At 41.1% G+C, this 24,533-nt stretch overlaps 3 protein-coding genes across 7 annotated transcripts in view; 2 read left to right on the top strand and 1 right to left on the bottom strand.

Annotated features, from left to right (window-relative positions):
- The first annotated feature begins 9 nt into the window (after positions 1 to 9).
- LOC109894173 (acyl-coenzyme A thioesterase 1-like) lies at positions 10 to 14,550 on the top strand. Of its 4 annotated transcripts, none has more exons than XM_020487456.2 (12): positions 10 to 136; positions 6,012 to 6,139; positions 10,113 to 10,319; positions 10,457 to 10,556; positions 10,795 to 11,015; positions 11,170 to 11,345; positions 11,467 to 11,583; positions 11,889 to 11,974; positions 12,143 to 12,236; positions 12,542 to 12,622; positions 13,708 to 13,843; positions 14,209 to 14,550. In XM_020487456.2, exons 2-12 carry the CDS (start codon positions 6,031 to 6,033, stop codon positions 14,319 to 14,321), a joined length of 1,440 nt encoding a protein of 479 aa, XP_020343045.1. In that variant the 5' UTR covers positions 10 to 136; positions 6,012 to 6,030; the 3' UTR covers positions 14,322 to 14,550. The 4 variants fall into 4 exon arrangements, with proteins under 4 accessions (XP_020343045.1, XP_020343054.1, XP_031679881.1 ...); XM_031824021.1 differs by lacking the exon at positions 10 to 136 and adding an exon at positions 5,670 to 5,921; XM_031824012.1 differs by lacking the exon at positions 10 to 136 and adding an exon at positions 5,704 to 5,822.
- Positions 13,999 to 19,824, bottom strand: LOC109894199 (protein S100-B-like). Of its 2 annotated transcripts, none has more exons than XM_031824072.1 (4): positions 19,558 to 19,824; positions 15,564 to 15,687; positions 14,653 to 14,811; positions 13,999 to 14,297 (listed from the first exon to the last, which is right to left on the bottom strand). In XM_031824072.1, the coding sequence occupies exons 1-3, from the start codon at positions 19,641 to 19,643 to the stop codon at positions 14,662 to 14,664; spliced, it is 360 nt and encodes a 119-aa protein (XP_031679932.1). In that variant the 5' UTR covers positions 19,644 to 19,824; the 3' UTR covers positions 13,999 to 14,297; positions 14,653 to 14,661. The 2 variants fall into 2 exon arrangements, with proteins under 2 accessions (XP_031679932.1, XP_020343080.1); XM_020487491.2 differs by having other exon boundaries at positions 14,625 to 14,811; positions 19,558 to 19,666.
- Positions 19,645 to 24,533, top strand: part of inpp1 (inositol polyphosphate-1-phosphatase) — a 7,348-nt gene continuing 2,459 nt past the window's right edge. The window contains exons 1-5 of the mRNA XM_020487477.2: positions 19,645 to 19,904; positions 21,178 to 21,395; positions 21,565 to 21,625; positions 21,808 to 22,014; positions 22,241 to 22,409. Coding sequence (XP_020343066.1) covers positions 21,192 to 21,395; positions 21,565 to 21,625; positions 21,808 to 22,014; positions 22,241 to 22,409 — 641 coding nt within the window. The 5' untranslated portion in view covers positions 19,645 to 19,904; positions 21,178 to 21,191. The remainder of the gene's footprint in view (positions 19,905 to 21,177; positions 21,396 to 21,564; positions 21,626 to 21,807; positions 22,015 to 22,240; positions 22,410 to 24,533) is intronic.

Here is a 24,533-nt window from a genome sequence, read left to right as displayed (position 1 = left end):
TAATTATTCTGAGACTTTTATTTTGACACACATTTCTTTCCTCCGTTTCTCACACTTTACTGGATGGGCCCTGAAAGTTTGCAGGGCCAAGAGGAAACAAATGAAAGTTTCTAGCGATCAACACAACACATATTAGGTAGGTCTCCAAGACAATGCCATATCAACGTTTTGAAACAATTACCGTTGCTTAAATGCTTTGCTTACTTCTCTCTCACAAGTAATGTAAACCACTACTTCAAGGTAAACCACTACTTCAAGGTCTCAGAGCAAGTGACGTCACCGGTTGAAACGCTATTTAGCGCCCACCACCGCTAACTAGCTAGCTATTTCACACCCGTTACAATTGCAAGCAACCTAGTGTAACAGCCACAGTTGTTCAGGTTGCGTATGTTTATAAGAACTGTGGCCGGGGCGTTCGTACAAGCCCTTTACTCCGAGATATGCTGGCATTACATAATTTACATGGCATATCACTCCTACCGTCTGGCTACTGTAAAACATGAGACTGGAATCCCACAGTGCCAATACATGGACTGGATTATGGCATAATGTTCACTACATTATACCTATTATTTTGTGTAAATGGGGATAAGATGGACAGGTTTGTTCATAACAAATAAATAAGGTTAATAACAAGATGCAATCGTTTGCCGTTAGAGAAAAGAGAGAACATCAATTTAGTTTATCTTTGTGTAGCCGATGTGAAATGGCTAGCTAGTTAGCAGTGGTGCGCGCTAGTGGCGTTTCAACCTGTGACGTCACTTGCTCTGAGACCTTGAAGTAGTGGTGCAGAGCGTCCCTGGTTCGCGCCCAAGTCGGGGCGAGCGGACGGACGTAAAGTCTACTGTTACAAGGGTCGCAGCTTTTGTGGCGCGATGGGTGACGATGATTCGTTTGCATTCTAAAATAATTAGAAACAGGCATCTATTTCCTAGGCTGTATTATCAGATCAAATTGTATCAGTCACATTCTCCGAATACAAAGGTATTTCAGTGAAATGCTTACTTATGAGCCCCTAACCAACCATGCAGTTTCAAAAAATATGGATAAGAATAAGACATAAAAGTAACAAGTAATTAAAGAGCAGCAGTAAAATAACAATAGTGACACTATATACAGGGGGGTACGATTACAGAGTCAATGTTTGGAGGCACCGGTTAGTTGAGGTAGTATGTACATGTAGGTAGAGTTATTAAAGTGACTATGCATAGATGACAACAGAGAGTAGCACTGGTGTATAGAGGGGGTGAGGGGGCACTGCAAATAGCCATATGACTAGATGTTCAGGAGTCTTATGGCTTGGGGGTAAAAGCTGTTTAGAAGCCTCTTGGACCTAGACTTGGTGCTCCGGTACCACTTGCCGTGCAGTAGCAGAGAGAACAGTCTATGACTAGGGTGGCTGGAGTCTTTGACCATTTTTAGGGCCTTCCTCTGACACTGCCTGGTATAGAGGCCCTGGATGTCAGGAAGCTTGGCCCCAGTGATGTACTGGGCCGTTCGCACTACCCTCTGTAGTGCCTTGCGGTCGGAAGCTGAGCAGTTGCCGTACCAGGCAGTGGTGCAACCAGTTAGGATGCTCTCGATGGTGCAGCTGTAGAACCTTTTGAGGATCTGAGGACCCATGCAAAATCTTTTCAGTCTTCTGAGGGGGAATAGGTTTTGTTGTGCCCTCTTCACAACTGTCTTGGTGTGCTTGGACCATGTTAGTTTGTTGGTGATGTGGACACCAAGAAACTTGAAGCTCTCAACCTGCTCCACTGCAGCCCCGTTGATGAGAATGGGGGTGTCCCAGGGTCCTTAGCTTATTGATGAGCTTTGAGGGCACTATGGTGTTGAACTCTAAGCTGTAGTCAATGAATAGCATTCTCACATAGGTGTTCCTTTTGTCCAGGTGGGAAAGGGCAGTGTGGAGTGCAATAGAGATTGCATCATCTGTGGATTTGTTGGGGTGGTATGCAAATTGGAGTGGGTCTAGGGTTTCTGGGATGATGGTATTGAGGTGAGTCATGACCAGCCTTTCAAAGTATTTGATGTCTACAGCCATGAGTGCTACGGTTCGGTAGTTGTTTAGGCAGGTTACCTTAGTGTTCTTGGGCACAGGGACTTTGGTGGTCTGCTTAAAACATGTTGGTATTACAGACTCAGACAGGGAGAGGTTGAAAATATCAGTGAAGACACTTGCCAGTAGGTCAGCGCATGCTCGCAGTGCACGTCCTGGTAATCTGTCTGGCCCTGCGGCCTTGTGAATGTTGACCTGTTTAAAGGTCTTACTCACATCGGCTGTGGAGAGCGTGATCACACAGTCTTCCGGAACAGCTGGTGCTCTCATGCATATGTCAGTGTTATTTGCCTCAAAGTGAGCGTAGAAAGTAGTTTAGCTCGTTTCACTGGGCAGCTCTTGGCTGTGCTTCCCTTTGTAGCCTGTAATGGTTTGCAAGCCCTGCCACATCCGATGAGCGTCAGTACCGGTGTAGTACGATTCGATCTTAGTCCTGTATTGATGCTTTTCCTGATTGATAGTTTTTCGGAGGGCATAGCGGGTTTTCCTATAAGCTTCCGGGTTAGAGTCCTGCTCCTTGAAAGTGGCAGCTCTAGCCTTTAGCTCAGTGCGGAAAACTCTCTTGGTAAGTAGTGTGGTCCACAGCTTATCATGAGATACACTACCTCAGGCGAATTAAGTGGACACTTCTGATGACGTCTGACGAGTATACACTTGCAGGGCGAGGGAAGAAGGAATGATTTTTAAACGGACCGCCCTTGCCCGGAAATTCGACACTCATTCATTCTGCGATGATTGTGTTTTCAGCCACCGGTAGCTTGTGGGTGCTTTATATGCTCTACAGTCAATTATGATTGCATATCTACTTATGTTAACTATATAATTATTAATATACTGTATGTCTACTGTATGATAGCTAGCAAATTAATTAGCTAACTAACGTTAGCCTGCCTAGCTGGAACTTCTGAAGGAAAATGTTTTATTTCTACAATTTCCAAAAGATAACCAAACAAAAACATATTTACTTTTTACGAGATATATTTGTGCCGTCATGTGCATTAGTACCACAATTTGCATTCATTTTTACTTACACTTGTATGTTGACTTCTCCATTGATGTTGTTTTAAAGTTTTGGCAGACCTTTCTTCGCGGATGTACAATCATCGCAAATTGAATTATGGGGAGTTTCAGGCCCCGGAGTGAACATAATTGTACACTCGCAAACTCGACTAAAAACGAGGGCTGAGGGGCTTACGTTGCAAACTTCCCTTGCTTGGCTAATCATTTGGACCGCCCTCCAAGGTGGTATCGGGGTTTCCCCCAAGGGCATAAGGGCTCACCCCACCTGCCCTGAATGGCGGGTCGCCACTGTAGTATTTTGCTCTATGCCATCTGATCCGGAGCACAGTTTAATAACAGTAGAACAGACAATTATAGGCTACTTCTCTAAGTCTGAATAGTGTAATAGTGTAATTTCAAGTAGACAATATTTCATTTCTAAACAAAGTAAATATTTGTATAACCTTTGCAGAATAAATTCCTTACCTTCTCTGGCCTCACCTTTTCCCCAAAGTATCCTACAAACAAATACCATGTGCATCTCTCATTTAATTGGGCCTATTAGATAGGCTATTATTTAAAGTATTTTGCTCTAAGAATAAGATAGAGATGGTGGTTTATAACCATACTGTATAATTTAACAGGTGAACTGACAGTATTTTCTTGCATTGACAGTATTTTTTTGCATTGAAGTGTGTATGGCCAGCACTGTAAGTAGACAGTGTTTCAGAATTCGCAGGCAGTGCAGCGTATAGGTTCAAGGAAAAAGTCAATACAAAACATTAGACACTAACAAATGATCAAACGATCTGTTTACAGGTCCTCAGCAATTTGAAATAGATTTTGTCCTTCTGAAACATTTTGTTTGTCAGATAGCCAAGGCCTACAGCAAATGTCACTACAAAAGTATAACATTCTGCCATCAAACCTCCAAAGACATTTTATCAAGTTCGCCATTGCTATTTCCTTTAGAAACTGCCTCGGCCTAATTCTAATACTAATACTTCCAAAGTATACAACAAATAGGGGTGTTATTGTCACCATAATGATGGGCATTTTTCAGGTGAAGCTATAATACTCGTTCACGCGCGCACAGTTTCAAAATGCCGGGATTCATCCAATGGCATTGAAGAGTATACCACCTCAGTCACTGGCTTCATCAATAAGTGCATTGATGACGTCATCACCACAGTGACCGTACGTACATATCAAAACCAGAAGCCATGGATTACAGGCAACATCTGCACCGTCATAAAGGCAAGAGCTGCCGCTTTCAAGGAGCGGGACACTAATCCAGATGCTATGCCCTCAGACAAACCATCAAACAGGCAAAGCGTCAATACAGGACTAAGATTGAATCCTACTACACCGGCTCTGACCCTCGTCTGATATGGCAGGGCTTGCAAACTATTATGGACTACAAAGGTAAACCCAGCTTCGAGCTTCCCAGTGACGCGAGCCTACCAGACGGGATAAATGCCTTTTATGCTCGCTTCGAGGTAAGCAACAAGGAAGCATGCATGAGAGCACCAGCTGTTCCAGACGACTGTGTGATCACACTCTCCTTAGCCGATGTGAGCAAGACATTTAAACAGGTTAACATTCACAAGGCCGCAGGGCCAGACGGATTACCAGGACGTGTACTCAGAGCATGTGCGGACCACCTGGCAAGTGTCTTCACGTACATGTTCAACCTCTCCCTGACCGAGTCTGTAATACCTACACGTTTCTAGCATACCACCATAGTCCCTGTGCCCCAAAAAAGCAAAGGTAACCTGCCTAAGTGACTACCACCCCACAGCACTCACGTCAGTAGCCATGAAGTGCTTTGAAAGGCTGGTCATGGCTCACATCAACACCATCATCCCGGAAACCATAGACCCACTCCAATTCGCCTACCGCCCCAACAGATCCACAGACGACGCAATCTCAATCGCACTCCACACTACCCTTATTCACCTGGGAATAAGGAACACCTATGTGAGAATGCTGTTCATTGACTACAGCTCAGCGTTCAACACCGTAGTGCCCACAAAGCTCATCACTACGCTAAGGACCCTCAGACTAAACACCTCCCTCTGCAACTGGATCCTGGACTTCCTGATGGGCCACCCCCCAGGTGTTAAGGGTAGGCAACAACACATCTGCCACGCTGATCCTCAACACAGCTTCTACCCTCAAGCCATAAGACTGCTGAACAATTAATCAAATGGCCACCCGGACTATTTACATTGACACCAACCCCCTTTGTTTTTACACTGCTGCTACTCTACTCGCTGTTTATTATCTATGCATAATCACTTTACCTCTACCTACATGTACAAATTACCTCGAATAACCTGTACCCCCACGCATTGACTCGGTACCGGTACACCTTGTATATAGCCTCATTATTGTTATAACTTTTTTTATAATATTTTTTTACTTTCGTTTATTTAGTAGATATTCACTTCACTCTATTTTCTTAACTGCATTGTTGTTTAAGGGCTTGTAAGTACGCATTTCACGGTAAGGTCTACACCCGTTGTATTCGGCACATGTGACAAATTAAATTTGATTTGACGGGGCTGATTTATAACAGGAAACATGCCTATGTATGGTGTGCTCCAAATATAAATCTCAATATATTTGTATGTGCACAGTCTTTTACGAAATGCTGCATGCAGATATTTAGTGTGAAATGGACGCAACAGTTATAAATGAGGCCCCAAGTACTCTAATAAAAAATTCACTCCCGAAACAGTGACATTGGGCTGGGAAGTTGGTAAGTTGCACAAGATAGAGGTTGAAGTTCAGTCTCTGTTAGAGACAAAATAACTACCGTGAGCTAGAGAAACATTACTTCAATACTAGGCTACTCCGGGTAAGACAACAAAAACTCTCACAAACACTTAATAATATTTTATATTCTCATCTGTATGTTTGATCATTGCACATGTTCTTCTCTACATAGGGAGTACTGACTGGCTAGCATGCTTAGAGCACACATGTGTGTGTCGGTGCTATGTCGTCTCTCAGACAAGTTTGTGCTTCAATGGGTTAACATCGACAGGAAGATAGGATGTGTCCAGCCTGCAGTGGGTAAGAAAGTGATAGATTAAAGTGATGCTACAAAGGCTTTGTTTACTTTTAAGCCAGAAGTTTTGAAAGTAGCGCTCAAGAGCCAAAAAAGGGTTCCAAAAATTATGCACAATCGTGTACACGTCACATACATGTAACTGCCTAAACAAAGGAAACACTTGAGTAAATGACGGATACAAAGTATATTGAAAGCAAGTGCTTCCACACAGGCGTGGTTCCTGAGTTAATTAAGCCATTCAAACATCCCATCATGCTTATGTAACCGGTGCTGTACTGCACCGCTGTACCTCTGCGTTGTGTGTGTGATCGATTGAGACTAAAGACATGGACTTCGGAGATCAGGTTGTTTTAATATCAGAATTCTCTCTCACATTTGTAGAGCACAAATATGTTCTGCCAATCGTCACCTCTTTTCTACAACAGACGCACAATACAAATGACTGGGATCAGTCGAGAAGCTAGCCATCGTTCACACATACAATACCTTAGCTAGCTAGTAACCACATGTTGAGTTCAGAATGTTAATATCATCCTAAAAAGTACAATTACAATTGCATCAACAATACCATACTCTTATGAGTAAACTCTAAATATACAACATTATTAATGAACAAAACACTGTGTGTCATGACTTTGTGCATGAAGGAATCTAACTTTTCTGAAGACGACAGAAAAAGCGTGCCTACCTCTCATAGTGCATCAAAATGATTTCAGCAGGGCAAAACGTAAATATGCGTACCCCTATTCCCAGGATGCAGGCATGCATAGTAATAAATCAACATGCTATATTAATATCTGAACCTGGTGAAATTCACAAAGTATTTGAACAACTATTACACTTAGGGTCATGTATATAAAAAGGGTAGCGCTATCTGGAATCCTTGGGATGTCCTTATCCTACCCCTAACCATAACCCTTACCATTTTACATTTAAACTTCAATGGGGTAGGGAAATCCCAAGGATTCTGGATAGCAAGGACCCAATAAAAATGCCCAGTTGCCCATTATTATGGCTACCATGGCTAGAAGAAGAGATCTCAGTGACTTTGAAAGAGGGGTCTCAAAGGAGCATAGGGGGTTTAAAGGGTGAGTGTCTCAGTTACCAGATCTCAACCCAATTTAACACTCATGGGAGATTCTGGAACAGCGTCTGAGACAGCATTTTCCAACACCAAATGATGGAATTTCTTTTGGAAGAATGGTGTCGCATCCCTCCAATAGAGTTCCAGACACTAATCAAATCAAATCAAATCAAATTTATTTATATAGCCCTTCGTACATCAGCTGATATCTCAAAGTGCTGTACAGAAACCCAGCCTAAAACCCCAAACAGCAAGCAATGCAGGTGTAGAAGCACGGTGGCTAGGAAAAACTCCCTAGAACTCACTAGTAGAATCTATGTCAAGGCGCATTGAAGCTGTTCTGACAGCTTTGGTGGCTCGTGGTGACCCAAAGCCCCCAACTTTATGTTGGCGTTTCCTTTATTTTGGCAGTTACCTGGACATGTATATCACATCATTGTTCTCGAGTCCTGTAACGTGTGCATAAAGAGAGTAAAAACAAAACTGTTATGTGCACGTGCTCTTTGGTGTTCACTGAGCAGACTTGGGCCCGCCATGCAACCTCATTGGACAATACTGGGCTGACCTGATCCCGCCTCCCACTTTTAGTTTGCAACCTCATTGGGCATCATTCCACCTGCCAATCAATTGTCCATCACTAGCATAACGGTAGAAGATACCGACCCTACCGTTATGCTAGTTTACACTGAGCTGCACTGAGGTTGGAACGCAATCGTGGTTACATTAAGATCTGGTGCCGGAGCAAGATATGGGTCGGAAAACTCAAATTTGACCTTTATCCACACTGCTCCATTGAGAAGATTTATATACTGCTAGTTTTCCTGGAAAACGGCCCTTTTTGCCCTCATGCTAGCAAGCAGTAGCCACCGTGGCCATTTTGGAATGGCAGTGTCAGCATATCAGCTCCTTTGTTGTTCAACGCGACTCGCCATTCCATTATGGCTGCTGTGGCTACTGGTATCTATCATGAGGACAAAAAGGGCAGTTTTATGGGAAAACTAGCAGTATTTCAGTCTTCTTGATGGAGCAGTGTGGATAAAGGTAACATTGAGTACAGTGGCATATCCCATCCCTGCATTGAGGTAGGTTTTCCGACCCATATCTCGCGTTGGCTCCATGGTGTCTTAATGTAACCATGATTGCATTCCGACCTCAGTGCAGCTCAGTGTAAACAAGCGTGATGGTAGCGACGGCATCTTCTGGCAAGTTCCAAATGATCCAGAAACTATAGAAATGTGATGTATGCTCTCTGTACAATTTGTGGAATGATATCCTAATATTACATTTTTATTCTCAAAATTAGAAACATGGTAGACTAAATTATTAACAGTTTAATCGTTTTACAAGCTGCCTTCCCCGGGCGAGAAAGCCAAAGTTTTTCCAGCGAGCAGGAGTCACCTGTCAATTTGATCATGCGATTACAGATAATCCTGAATGATGAGTGAGAAAGTTACAGGTGGTCAAAGATCATACCCCCAAGACATGCTAACCTCTCACCATTACTAATAACAGGGGAGGTTAGCATGTCTTAGGGGTATGATCTTTGACCACCCGCAACTTTCTCACTCATTATTCACAATTCATACAGGATTATCCATAATCATGGGAGTATCCATTCATTTAGAAGTGTTACATAAAATGGTATATTCTATTCTTATTTACACTAAGTGACTCCAAAATGACACAATACATAATTTATCATTGGGCACAACATAATCTGAAACACAACCAAAACATACTACAAATGCACACAGCAAGTTTGTAGAGTCTCAAGCTTGATGTAGGCATCGCGTGCTAGCAATATGCGACCAAATACTACAAATACTTTTCACTACTCTAATACACTATAAGTCATTTGTCCAAATACTTATAACACCTTCAAATGGGGACTAGATGTACTGTCTCCTCATAGGAAACATTTGATCACAAATCCAAAATGGTGGAGTATAGAGCCAAATTAAACATTTTAGCTCTACTGTCCAAATAAGTAGAAGAATGTATGTATACATTTGTGGATATCCATCATCCATTTTGCATGATGATGTGTTATGTCCTCCAATTCGCATGATATGTTACGAATTCCAATATGTAGAATTTGAAAATGCGCGTTCACTAAGTATTGCGTGCCTTTCTCCGACAGGAGAAGATTACAGATGGTGTATTATGAGCCGTACATTGACACGTCAAGTCCAAAAAGGAAGGTTTAAAAAATACTGACGTAGTTTTCTTTCTCCGTTTATTCACTTTAAAAGACGTCATATCCCTCTGGAAGCACATTACATTGACCAAACTTTTGTCCTTGTCAATACAGATGATGTTGTAACGGTTTTCATCCTGGGAAGGATCGGAGGACCAAAATGCAGCGCGGTTATTTATAAACCTCTTTGATGAAAGATGAAACCGTGAACACTATACAAAATAAGAAACCGTGGGAAAAACCGAAACAGTCCTAACTGTTGCAAAACACAGAGACAGGAACAATCACCCACAAAATACCTAAAGAATATGGCTGCCTAAATATGGTTCCCAATCAGAGACAACGATAAACACCTGCCTCTGATTGAGAACCACTCCAGGCAACCATAGACTTACCTAGAACACTCAACTGAACACAACCCCATAGACTACAAAACCCCTAGACAAAACAAGACACATAAATCACCCATGTCACACCCTGGCCTAACCAACATAATAAAGAAAACACAGAATACTAAGGCCAGGGCGTGACACATGTTCTATGTGACTATCTTTCTTTTACCTTGACTTTCCCACATTTTCCATTTACTGAAACACCTGTGTCTCACCAGAGCTATGAAGCAGCCACAGTAACTAAATTACATGAAGTGCAAAATCCCTTGTTTGATCCCATGTTGTTTCGGTGTGCTTCTTAGGCCAAGTGAGATGGAAGACATGTAGACCAGCTCCCTTTTTGACAGCCAAGCCCAACCGCGCCCTCATAGATGAGCCGATTACCCTAGAGGGACGTCACCTCCCCCCTCACTCACCTATTACGGTGCGTGCCCGGATGCATAACGAGGACGGTGACCTGTGGGAAGCATTTTCTCACTACAACACAGATGGGAGGGGTGTTGTCAACTGTGAGTCACGTGACCGAGCTACAGTATGCAGGGACTGGGAATCTGATAGCAAATTGTTTTATTTGAACTATCATACTCTCCTCTCAGACTCTCACCCTCTCTTCATTCTCCCTCACCTAACTCTCTTCTCCTCACAGTGACCAGGGATGAGTCTGTAGGGGGTTCCTATGTGGGCTGTGAGCCCATGGGACTATTCTGGGCCCTGCAGCCTGCACCTGGAGAGAGAGAGGGTCTGAGGTGGGAACAGGGATAATAATTAACAAATCATGCAAAGCCATGGACACATTGAATATGATTCAGAGACACATGCTTTTGATCAACAAAGTCAATCAACACAAAATATATTTTTTAAAGGGATAGTTAATAAAGAATAATACAATTATATATATATTGGTCCAGGAGGGGTTGGATACAGTCTTTGTTTTGTATGCAAAGCCCATGATAGTGACAGTTTCATCTGTGTATTTTCCCACAGGCTGCGGAAGAAAAACGTTGAGACTCCGTACTCTGTACAGTTGTCCTTATTAGAGGGTCACATTCCGGTTCCATCCAGTCATGGTTCCAACAAGGAGCAGCGACAGAGAGGGGAACAGGAGCTGGCTGCAGTGACTGTGGAACGCTGGTACATGGCACCAGGGGTCCGGAGAACAGAGATCCGGCAGAACGGAGTAGTGGGGACCTTGTTCTTACCCCCAGGTTTTTTTTTCTTACATTGTACATATCAAATCATGTTTAGAATCTTCAATTATAGCACGATATATATTACAGAGTGTCTTTACATAAAGTATTATGACTGAGACTTTATTCCAATACTCAGGGTATTTGGTGTTTTCTGTTGTTGCCTCCATAGGTCCAGGTCCATTCCCAGCCATGTTGGACCTGTGGGGTATGGGCGGAGGGCTGATAGAGTACCGCTCAGCCTTGTTTGCTTCCCGAGGCTTTGCCAGTCTCTCCCTTGCCTACTTTGGCCATAAAGACATCCCTGGTCCACTCAACACTATCAATGTGGGAGATGCCTACTTCAAGGTAATAAGGTGGTAGTGCTATGTTTCAAAGTAACAAGGTGATTCACCCCTGTATGTACCTAACATTCTGGCACCTGAGCAAAACTTTATTTTCTCCTTGTTTTCTCCATGGGCATTGACAGACTGCGTTACAGTTTCTCCAGGACCACCCCCAGGTGTGTGGGGACAGGATGGGGGTCATGGGCCTCTCGTTTGGGGTCTACCTGGCTCTGCGAATCGCCACTCAAATTGATTTCAATGTAAGTCTGACCATACAACCACCTGAAGTGGTCATCTGAATGATTGTTTACTAGTCATCAAACAACTATTAGCCTTGGAAATATGAAATCATGTTTATACCTCTTGTGTTGTGATCAAGAACTGTTATGTCTGATGTAGCCTGAGGTGGAATGACCAGCATTTGGGCAAATAAGAAAGTAGAGACTAAAGGCTATATTCAAATATGAAAGGCCTATTAGTATGATGAGTAATATGAGTCTCCTTGTAGGACTGCATCTGGTTTGAAATACCTGGTATTCCCATTCACAAATGTTTTCTCCCTCAGCCCAGGTGTGTGATCGGAGTGAATGGTCCAATAGGAAGTTTCAACAAATTCTCGGACAGCGACGGCATAACAGAAAGCTTTGAAGGGTTAGTTACCATGCAAACATATAACAGAAATAAGGTTTCAGAATGAGAGTATGCCTGAAAAGATGACTTGACAGAAACTAAATTAGGCCATTCTCAATCTATTGTGTTCTTGCTTAAATAGGGATGCTGCTCTTTTCTTATCCCACCCACTGTTATATTATGTTATAGGAATCAGACGCACTGGAGTTACGATGAAGAGGGCTACGTCAGTTTCAGAGAAGTGACCACGCCCAACAACATTCCACCTGAGAACAAAGCAAATGTACGACCCTGAGTGACCCTCTCAAATATTGATAGGGTCAATAACCCCCTCCAGCCAGCTGCACAGAATTGTAAAAAAAAAAAACATTTTTTCAAGCAGAACATATTTTATTTTGAGAATCGGTGTGAGGAGTACTTGTGCATCTTTTGTGGCAATTAATGTATAATTTGATTCAGAGGGTTACCGGTACATTAGCCTCATCAAGGCTTCCCTAATTGGAAAGGAGGCGTGACAACAACTTGATTTGGAGGTATTGCTACACAAGACTACCTGTACATCTACAAAGATATCATCTATCTGTACAGGTTGAAAACCTGTGCTGCCCCCTACTGTACATTGTGGGTGAAGACGACTTGAGCTGTGCAGCTATTGAGAACGCAGATGAGGTAGGCCTACTTCATGGGATTTCCTTACCATTAAACTACAATATGGCATACTATGGTAGTATATACAGTTATGGCCAAATATATTGGTACCCTTGCACATTTCTTAAATAAGTCCTTATTTCTACTAAAATAACTTTAAATTTAAAAAAAATTACCATTACATTGTTATTGTATTTTCAACATTTCAGAACCACTTTTATTTTTGTAAACTTAAGTTTGCAATTTTAATTGAGAAAATAAAGGCAAATGGTATGGGCTTAATTATTGGCAACCCAGACCTAGTACTTTGTTGCACAGCCTTTGGCCAAGATAACTGCAGACAAATGCTTCTTGTAGCCATCATTGAGCTTTGTGCACCTTTCCTGACAATTTGGGGCCACTTTTGAGTATAAAACTTCCATATTTGAGGGGTGCCCTCCACCAACTGCTGTTTTCTGGACTCTTCTGCAGAACAGTCCTTCTTAACCATTCCTGGATGCTTTTTGATGTGTGTTTGGGGTCTTTGTCCTGCTGGAAGAACCACAACCTTCAATGATGCCTTGTGCACGTTCAAGGCCTCCAGTACTAGAGTCAGCAAAGCAACTCCACAGCATTATCAAACCTGCCCCATATTTGATTGTAGGGAGGGTGTTCTTCTCATTGAATGCTTCATTTGGTCATCAGTAAACACAGCGCTGATTTGTATTGCCAAAGCGCTCTAATTTTGTTTCAATTCAACACTTCCCCCAGAATTTAGGTTTATTTTGCATGCAGTTATCTTGGCCAAAGGCTATGCAACCAAGCAACCACTAGCTCCTGGGTGCCAATAATTTTCTCCATGCCATGTTTTTATTTTCTTTACAACAATAAATGTGGTTCTGCAATGTTGAAAATCCAATAACAAGGTGTGACACCCAAATGTTGTTTTTTTTAAAATTTCAACTGATTTGAGAAGAAATTGGGAATTATTTTTAAAAAGTACAAGGGTGCCAATATATTTGGCCACAAATGTGTGCTAGTCATAGCTGCTGAGAGTAATAACTTTTTCAATGTCGAAGTCAAAAGCCGTGACCAGTTGAATGAACAGATATTTCCTTGGTTTTCAGATTGAGAAGAAGATTAAAGATGCTGGTAGATCCCACCTGTTCACCCGCCTGTCATACCCCGGTGCTGGTCACCTGATTGAGCCGCCCTACACCCCCAACGCCCGAGCCTCCATGTGGACCACACAACCCAAGAAACGTGGGTGGTCCTCTCCTCCCATACACACCTTCACCTCTCTTTCATATTTAGTTTGTCATGCAGTTATGACCTTGTTTTCAGTGATACTTTTTTTTACAAATAGTCATGATTGTATCCTAAAATTATAATCATACTTTGAAAGATTTGTCTTGAAGAACATTTATCAGTCCTTTATTCTTGATTTATATATCCACTTACAAGCACTAACATATGTATTCAAATTGAAAGGGTTTCCAAATAAGGGTATTTGACAAAATGGTAATAGACATTATAATTAACATACAGTATCTCAGAAATGAGAGAACTACATTATGATTTGTATTTTCAGGTTATTTTCCATGCTGTCCTGTTGTTTTTCCATATAGTGATCACTCTCTGGGGAGGGCACCTGGCACCCCACGCTGCCGCCCAAGAGGACGCCTGGAAGAGGACCCTGGAATTTATGGAACGCCATCTAAGGGGAAAGGAAGACAAATAGCCTTTTGACCACTTTGGGATAGAACGGTCCATCTCATATGCATCACTCCTCAATGCAAGACTCAAAACTCACCCAACTGTCCAAATTCAAGTGGACTCAATGTTTTCTTTCACTATTTTCACCATACAGATTTTTATGTAAGTGTCTATGTATTGTTGTCATTGATTTGTTTGATTTTTATAAACACAACTATTATACCATAATAAAATCAATGTAATGTAAACAAAGTTGCTTTATCATCATTACATCATCTTTATGTGAGAGGGTTACACAGTATGCATGTGTGTTTTGCTGGTCACACACAGACACTCGCTGAAGTCTTCCCCTTTACATTGTGTCACTAACGGCGGTGATCCGTGCTGAAGAGATCATGGCACGTTGATGTCATCATGGCGATCAGAGCGATAAACTCTTGGAAGTCTATCTCCAGGTCTCCGTTCTGGTCCAGGTCTGCAAACAGCTCATCCAGAGTCTCTTTCTCTTGGATATTCTTAAGAGACAAGAACAGTCAACTGTGAAGAGTAATCTGTGTCTGATTAAAACTTGTGTCAGGTTATTGAGTTGAAAATGTCCTATGGGCCCATACATGCTTATAACAAGTAATAAAGCATTCACCTGCAGGCTTTAAGTAAAGTGTAATCATATAATAATCATATAATACTCATCTAAATCATTACAATCAGCAGTTTAATATTATTCATTATTGTATAATTTTTTCATTCCTACAGAAGGCTAAAAAAAATATTCCTATTTTTCTAATTGGATGTAGGCCAGTGGTATAACACCATGATGACACACTCCAGCTGAATTTAAATGATAGAGGGTGTTGTCATATGTAGTAATATACTCAAGAGGACAGACATATGGGCTGTCCCAAATGGCATCCTATTCCCTATTATAGTGCACTACACTTGTCCAGGGCCTGTACTGCTCTGGTCAAAAGTAGTGCACTATATAGGGAATACACTCTTAGAAAAAAGGTTATTCGGCTGTCCCCATATGAGAACTTTTTTTGGTTCCAGTTAGAAAGAACCCTTCTGGGTTCCATGTAGAACCCTCAGTGGAAAGGGTTCTACATGGAACCCAAAAGGGTCATTTATACCCTGGAACCAAAAAGGGTTCTTCAAAGGGCTATCCTAGACCTAGATGGTGACAGTCAAATAATTATTTTAGGTTCTAGATAGCACCTTTTTTCCTAAGAGGGTAGGGTTCCATTTGGGATACACACAGAGAGTGCCTCACAATTATGAAGTGACTCATCTCATTATTGACAAGTTCTTTGAGCTCTGCCTTCTTCAGCTTGCACTTGTGGCCCGAGTATTTATGGAACACATGGATGATGGCGATCATGGCACTCTCTAGTTCTCTGTCAGGAACACAGAACCATATAATTACATATAGAACATTCCAGGCACAGAACAGACACAGCAAGCATAAATCACCTTTCAAATCTATGTTTAAAAGGCCCAGTGCAGTCAAAAATGTGATTTTTCTGTGTTTTATAGGAACACCTTCCTAATATTGAGTTGCACCCCCTTTTGCTCTCAGAACAGCCTCAATTCGTTAGGGCATGGACTCTAAAAGGTGTCGAAAGCATTCCTCATGTTGACTCCAATGCTTCCTGCAGTTGTGTCAAGTTGCCTGTATATCCTTTGGGTGGTTGACCATTCTTGATACACACGGGAAACTGTTGAGCGTGAAAACCCCAGCAGCGTTGCAGTTCTTGACACACTCAAACCGGTGCGCTTGGCACCTACTACTATACCCCGTTCAAAGACACTTAAATCTTTTGTCTTGCCCATTCACCCTCAAATGGCATATATGCATAATCCATGTATCAATTGTCTCAAGGCTTAAAAATCCTTCTTTAACCTGTCTCCACCCCTTAATCTACAGTGATTGAAGTGAACACTAAGAGGTTGAAATAAAAAAGTGAAATTGTGAAAATGATGACAATGCACTTTTAGTGTAAGAGCTGTTTGAAAAGACTGCCTGAAATTTCTACCTGTTTTGGTGGGATGGAGTTTTGGCCTGCCTGGTGATATTACCAGGCAGTAAATTAGTTAATAGACCAAAACGAAAGAGCGTTTTCAGTTTTCAGTTTTCCACTCCCAACTCAGACCACTCCCAGACAGTCCTAGATAAATTCTTGCTTGAGAATTGCTCTTTGCTATTTTTGTTTCTCTTTGACCATTTAATTGAAAACAAACACAGTAAGGAGCTTAGTTGTTACCCAGAAATGGTTTGATATTGAGATAAAAATAGCTGCATTGGACCTTTAAATGACTTTGTATGTTCAGAGTTTTGGTTGATACAATTACTGTAGGCTACCCATATACACAAATATATATATATATGTCAATATTATTTAAGTAAATTGGAATTAATAGGAAAGTATTTGAATTGCCAGTTTTTACTAGTTTCGTAGACACTCCCTATAAGATTAGTGACATCGGCAGTCTTATGAGGCATATTTAGAACTGTATAGTATTATAGGCTATGATTTAATTGTACATGCTTTCATATTGCTCATCGCTCCTTAGCTAAACTCAATGCTCAAATAGGTCTACATTGTGTTTGCCTTATCGTCTTATAAATGGGAGATCAACTGACCATAGATTGACAAGATGTAAAATACAAAATTACATTGATAACTACAGAAAGACACTTGAGGCGTGGGACAATACAACACCAAAATGATTTTCCTCAACTAACTACACAAACAATTCCACACAAATGCAATAATTACTGGTCAATTATTTGCTTTATTATATTACCTGCATTTGAAGACAGAACCCAACCGTCTTTCGCTGTATTGTGAGGCTTGGTAGGCTAACGACAAACTGATGCTCTAAGCCTGAGACACTCCTTGATTGCGTCCCAAATGACATCATATTCCCTTTATAGTGCACTTTTTTGACCTAGGTCCAAAGGGCTCTGGTCAAAAGTGGTGTACTATATACAGTTCCTTCAGAAAGTATTCACAGCCCTTGACTTTTTCCACTTTTTTATGTTACAGCCTGAATTTAAAATGGATTACATTGAGCTTTTGTGTCTATGGCCTACACACAATACTCCATAATGTCAAAGTGGAATTATGTTTTTTAGACATTTTTTTATTAATTACAAATGAAACGCTGAAATGTCTTGAGTCAATAAGTATTCAACCCCTTTGTTATGGCAAGCCTAAATAAGTTCAGGAGTATACATTTGCTTAACAAGTCATATAATAAGTTGTATGGACTTATTCTGTGTGCAATAATAATGTTTAACTTTATTTTTGAATGACTACTTCATCTCTGTAACCCACACATACAATTATCTGTAAGGTCCCTCAGTCGAGCAGTGAATTTCAAATACAGATTCAACCACAAAGACCAGAGAAGTCGTCCAATGCCTCGCAAAGAAGGGGACCTATTGGTAGATTTAAAAAATAAAACAAGACATTGAATATCCTTTTGAGCATGGTGAAATCATTAATTACACTTTGGATGGTGTATCAATACACCCAGTCATTACAAACATACAGGCATCCTTCCTAACTCAGTTGCCAGAGAGGAAGGAAACCGCTTAGGTGACTTTAAAGCAGTTATAGAGTTTAATGGCTGTGATAGGAGAAAACTGAAGATGGATCAACAACATTGTAGTTACTCCACAATACTAATCTAATTGACAGATTGACAAGGAGGAAGCCTGTGCAGAATAATAAATATTTGAAAACCTGCATCCTGTTTTGCAACAAGGCACTAAAGTAATACTGCAACAAATGTGGCAAAGCAATTCACTTTTTGTCCTGAATACAAAGTATTATGTTCGGGGCAAATCCAATACAACACATTACTGAGTACAACTCTCCATATTTTCAAGCATAGTGGTGGCTACATCATGTTATGGGTATGCTTGTAATCGTTAAGGCCAGGGGTGTTTTTCAGGATAAAAAATAAATGGGGTAGAGCTAAGCATAGGCATAATCCTAGAGGAAAACCTGATTCAGACTGCTTTCCACCAGACACTGGGAGATTAATTCACCTTTCAGCAGGACAATAACCTAAAACACAAGGCCAGATCTACACTGGAGTTGCTTACCAAGAAGACAGTGAATGTTCATGAGTAGCAGAGTTTCAGTTTTGACTTAAATCTACTTGAAAATCTATGGCAAGACATGAAAATTGTTGTCTAGCAATGATCAACAACCAAATTGACAGAGCTTGAAGAATTTTAAAAGAATAATCAGCAAATGTTGCACAATCCAGGTGTGGAAAGCTCTTACCTAAAAATGCTCACAGCTGTAATCGCTGCCAAAGGTATGTATTAGTGTTTATTTTTCAAAAAATGCTTTACAACTGTTATCATTTTTCTTCCACTTTAACATTACACAGTATTGGGTGTAAGATCGTTGACAATTATTTACAATTAAATCCATTTTAATCCCACTTTGTAACAAAACAAAATGTGGAAGAAGTCATGGGATGTGAATATTTTTTCTGAAGGCACTGTAGGGAATAAGTCATTGTCCAGTGGTTGTGTTTTTCAGCCTTGTCTCTCAGTGCTCTGAACAGCTAAACTGTATTGATCAGTCCAATGAAAGCTCCTATCAGTCAGCCAGACAGTGGTTATGTCCCAAACGACACCCCATTCTCTTTATAGTGCACTACTTGTATGGCCTTTGGTCATATAGGTCCTGGTCAAAAGTATTGCACTGTAAAGGGAATAGCTTGCTGTTCTCCATGCAGGCCTACTACAGTAATGATTGATGTATGCAGTATGATAATGGATGCTTCTGGTGGTAATAGACAATAGGGCGCCACTAAAGCCATTTCCTCTTCAATTGCGTCACTTACTGGGATTCTCTTACTGCTGTGTTCATATCAAATGACAAATGCACATATGATTAGATTTGTTTAGGTCACAGCTGCCTTGGATTGAGTATATATAATTGATGTGCCGATGTGGAGAAGAATAGGCTTTTATTCAACACTTTAAATGCTGTGTTGCATAGCTGTCTTCTCCGTTCACCTTTCTATGTAAAGATAAATGTATTGAGGGATGTAGAATCGTTTTTAATTGAAAATAATTCATAGGCCTACTTAATAGGGCGTAGGGTCAAGGTCTAGAACTGGTGCAGTTCAAGTTGTCACATTGTAGCTAAACTAACGTAGCACGTGTAGACATATTGCAGCAAGATCATACGACTTTACACACTAGTAGGCAGGCTACAGTACTACATTATTCTAACCTCCGCCCACGTCGGCTGCGATGGAAAAGCCTTCGCGAGCTCAGTGGAAAATCACCTCCGTCCGCCCTTCCGATACGCAAAAACATCCGCACCGACGTAATCAAACAAGAACAGGAAACTACGTTCCTGGAGTAGGGAAATTATATCCCGAGATTGAATTGTCGCCCGTAGCCTATTTGTTTTATTGTAGCCGACTGTAGACTAGCACACGGCATTACACCCATTCAGAAACATCCTTAGCCTGCATTGACACAGGAAACATTAAGCAGATTGGACCGTGACAGCTCAGCTTTGAAGGGCGTTAGACGAGAAAATACCCTAATACGAATCAGCCGGAACATTTCCCGGTAAGAGTCAAATAAATTGCAATGTTTTTATATAAGGTAGCGTTCACTGTTGATAGCTTGTTTATATAAACACGTTAACTTTATTTCTAGGTCCATGTTGCTCAAATAGCCTACTCAAGTGGCGAGTGGGTTAGGTTTTTTCACTAATGTAATCAATTACAAAGGCGTGAAATATGCGCACATTGAGTAGTCTATATTCTGGATGGATTGACCGCAATATTTGAATTGAAATGATTAAGCATTTATATGCCTGTTCGTGCTTGCTTTTCTGTTCTGCGTCACTGTTCTCTGTGTCAATGGGAACCACTCTTTCCACGCCACTTCGATAAAAAGTGATTTATTTACATAGCAGGTTAGGAAAGCATTTCCCCTATAACCCTTTTCCTAACCTTAACTTCAGTCTCCTAACATGCTACGTCAATTTTCCTATCCTGCTACGAAAAAGTAACTTCTGTATCGAAGTGACATTAAGATATTGTTTCCCCTGTGTCAGTTGCCTATTCTTGGTCATGAACTCTTGTCATATTTGAACAAGACTGTAATCAGTTTAACTCTTACAGAATTACAATATTATATTTTAATGTTAATATTTTGTCTTAAAACATTACGTGTTTGCAGTACCATAACCAGAGTAAAACTTTGGCTGTATTCAGTAAAATAAATATTGCCTGTCCATTGGGGCAACCACACAGCTGCCTCAACTTACCCAAATTCCATAAGTGCCAATACTTTTCACTTTGATAATAAGGAGCAAACAGAAATATCAGTTTTAGGCTATTGGACTTATTTGCATGTGGATAGAGAGTGCATGGTTTTATAAAACAGGCTATTGAATGGGGGTCATTATTTTTCTTTGCTCTCACTTACGTAGAGATGTCCTAGTTTCATTATTACAGAGGCTATAATTAGGCATGCACTCAGAGGCAGGCCACACATTCATTAACTATCAATATCAGAGCAGACCTCCCCAGGTAACCCAGTTAATTGCTTCTTTACAACCTCTACAGAGTTTGTCTTTGACATCTTCAAGATCCTTTCCCCATTGAGAGAAGCTATGGCCTACAAGGCTGTGGCTAATCATTGTCACTTTTATCTGGAGGGTCACAAGGACATTTTGTAACCCCTTAGGTCAGCCACTCACAGCATAATTTTCTGGGGGAAACAAACCACCACTAACTCTGACCCCATATCTAAGGTACTATCTAAGGCCCTGCTAGCCAACACAGGTATTAACGGTGTTGGCCATCTCTCCCTGTCTCTCTATATCTTTCAGGTCAGGTGTCAAGTATGGCTGATCTGCTGAAGCTGCTGCTGCGTGTGGCAGAGAAGGCGGCCAACGTGGCCCGCGTGTGCAGGCAGGAGGCCCCTCTCTTCCAGCTGCTGGTCCAGGAGAAGACTGGAGTGGATAAGAACAAGAAGTTTGTCCAGGACTTCAAGACACTGGCTGATGTTGTGATCCAAGAGATGATCCGCCATGATGTTGGAGCTCAGGTACAGGAACCAAAACACTTCTCATGTTATCATGATGAGGATTGTTTCATGTTTGAAATATTTCCAGGCAAGCCTCTGGAGGATTTGTGGCATATCCCTCTCTAGTATAATCAAATGTTTTTGGCAATCTTAATTAACCCTTTACTCGTTTTATCCTGTTTTACCTTAGTTTCCTGAAATGATTGACCACATACAAGGAGAGGAGTCTAACAAGTTTGAGAATGGACTAGGTTAGTAATAACACCCACAGTTCAGTAAAACGTATTACTATGTAACAATATGTTAATACAATGCAGGTACATGACTAATAACAGGGTTATAACATTGGTATACAATGCAACATGTACTTTTTAATAACAGTAGACCTGTTGATGACATGTTGACTGTGTGTGCATTTATGCATGCATCCCAGGGGAGAGTGTGATAGTCACAGTGTGTGGGACGGAGAAGGAGACCGCAGCCCTGCTGGCCACAGTGCTGGATGGGGACCAGACGGCGGCGACTCTCCTGGCGTGTGCCATCCACCAGGACGCTAAGCTCACACTCACTGACACGGGGACAGACGACCTCCACATACCCCTCAGCCCCTCTGACCTGGGCATCTGGATCGACCCCATCGGTAACACCTGACCTAGAGTCACTATTTAAAAACAAGATTTGTTGTATCTCCGTAGACATACATGAATGGAAATTATGGATAATGTCTAGCACTGAGCAGATCCACTTGTATTGTATGGTGTAATTACTACACCTACGCCATGGGAGAGATTTTTCCTTGTCCTTTAACACTGTTATAAGCATGGCATTGTATGTATGTTGTTCCTATCGGTTTGGTTGTCGTTCAGATGCCACCAGCCAATACATTGAAGGTCGTGAGGAGGCGGCGGTGGAGGGGCGTCTCTGTCCGTCAGGTCTGCAGTGTGCCCTCGTCCTGATCGGGGTTTACCTCCGCGCTACTGGGGAACCCGTCATGGGGGTCATCAACCAGCCCTTCAACCACAAAGACCCAACAGGGTGAGACTCTAGAACAGGGGTCTCCAACAGGTAGATCACAAGTTACCAGTAGCTCGCAGCCCACCTATGAGTAGCTCGCCAATCAATTCTAAAAGTACATGCGTCCTTCCATCGCAATGTCATAAACATAAAGCTCCCTGCTACTATCAAAGCTACATTGACGTTATCCCAACTCTGGTTAGCCACTATTTGCTTAAAAAGCCAAACGTAACACAATGCCTGCAAATTCATTTCCAGCAATATGGCCCTGTCTGTATGGTATGTGCATTTGTCAATCACTCCATATGTAGCCAGTTAGCAAAGCTAATGATAACCGTTTTGTGGGTAGACAGAAAGACTTTCCCCAAAAATCATCTCAATTAGATGTTAACTGCAAAGTAGGCTTACCTGACAGAACTATTGTTATTTTTTATACCCCTTTTCGTGATATCCAATTGGTAGTTACAGTCTTGTCCCATAGCCTCTCCCGAGCTGTACGGGAGTTGAAGCGAAGGTTGAGAGCCATGCGTCCTCCGAAACACAACCCTGTCAAGCCGCACTGCTTCTTGATACACTGCTCGCTTAACCCTGAAGCCAGCCACACCAATGTGTCGGAGGAAACACTGTACAACTGGCGACCGTGTCAGCGAGCATGCGCCCGGCCTACCTGACAGAACTATAAATGATAATTGTTTGTATCAATTGGGTGGCCATTGCTTTGGAAACTCCGCCATGACAGTAGGCCTAGCAGCAGAAACATTACTACATTGAAACATTCCTCTTTTGCCAGATGTGCAATTAAAGGGGAATTACACTAAAATCTAAATGTGTTACTTTTTAATCTTCCAGAAATGGTGTTCTGATGTGATTTAAGCATTGATATGGACATCCATTTTCGTTGATGCTCTATGAATAATTGTAATATTGAGAGTCTAAATCATTTATAAACGCTGCGTATGTACAAAATATACCCCAAAACGTGCATTCGCCAGTTTTAGTGCAAAAGTAGGTATTTATACTAATTTGACTTGATGTGAGAATGTGCTTAATTTCCTGCAAACTTTAGACTATGAGAGCACACAATTTTTGTTGGTTAAAGTATTGCATTGCAAGCAGGCAAATGGGGGATATGATGACGACTAGCTTATTCATAAAACCCCAAAAACAGGAAAATATTACAATATTCAATAATTTGTCGTTAATGAGAAGAGCGGAGATCTATTTATTTTATTTTTGCAATCTAAAAAATATATAGTAATAGGAATCTATTTCCTGATCATTTCAGAATAAATTCCTGACCTTTTCTGACTGTGATGGTTTCAAATTCCCAAAGAAGCCTATTCAACAAATTAGGATACAATTCGTCCCATCTCTCATTTAATCTGACCTAATTCACAGTAGTAAATAAGGTATTTCAAATATTTTGCTCCATATGATCCGGAGCGCGGTTAAAATTAAAACATAACAATAGAATTGACAGTTCACCTTGTAATTTCAAATGTTTGAAGTGGGCATCGACAATGTTTCAGAATTCGCGGGAAGCGCATCATATTCAGGCCGGGGGGAAAAGTAATTGCAAAACATTGTTAAATAAAATGTTCTGCGAACTCCACAACAATTTGTCCGTTTTTTTTATTTCAGAAATAGTCACTCCTTTCCTTTGCTACAGCAAAATCACTGGGGGGGAAATGTAGCAACACTCCTGAGAACAGTTGATCTAATTTGCCATGGCTCTATCTTTTAGAAACTGCTGTGGCCTAATTTCAAAAGTTCCAAATTAAAACAGAAAATAAGGGGGTTATTGTCACCATAAAAGCTAAATGATGTGCTTTTTCCAGGCGGAATTATAATGCTTGTTCACGATGCGCATAGTTTACGACAAGTCTGATTTTTAATGGGAAATATGTGCAAGTATGGCATGCGGCAAGTTTATAAATCTCAATATGTTTTGACTTAGTCTTTTCAGTAATGTTGCACACAGATATTTAGTGTGAAATTTACCAAATTGTTATAAATGAGGCCACTGGGTTATGGTCAATGCTATTTCAGTTCAGTTGATTCAAATAACTAATTGTTACCAATTTAAGTATTGGAACGTTTTTATTTTCAATTATGATTTTCAATCCACTTACTGAATTGAATTAT

The sequence above is a fragment of the Oncorhynchus kisutch genome, linkage group LG1 (genome assembly GCF_002021735.2).
Source record: "Oncorhynchus kisutch isolate 150728-3 linkage group LG1, Okis_V2, whole genome shotgun sequence".
In the NCBI taxonomy this organism is placed as follows: domain Eukaryota; kingdom Metazoa; phylum Chordata; class Actinopteri; order Salmoniformes; family Salmonidae; genus Oncorhynchus; species Oncorhynchus kisutch.
Note: the sequence above shows the minus strand (reverse complement) of the source record. Positions and strands in the feature narration are given on the sequence as shown.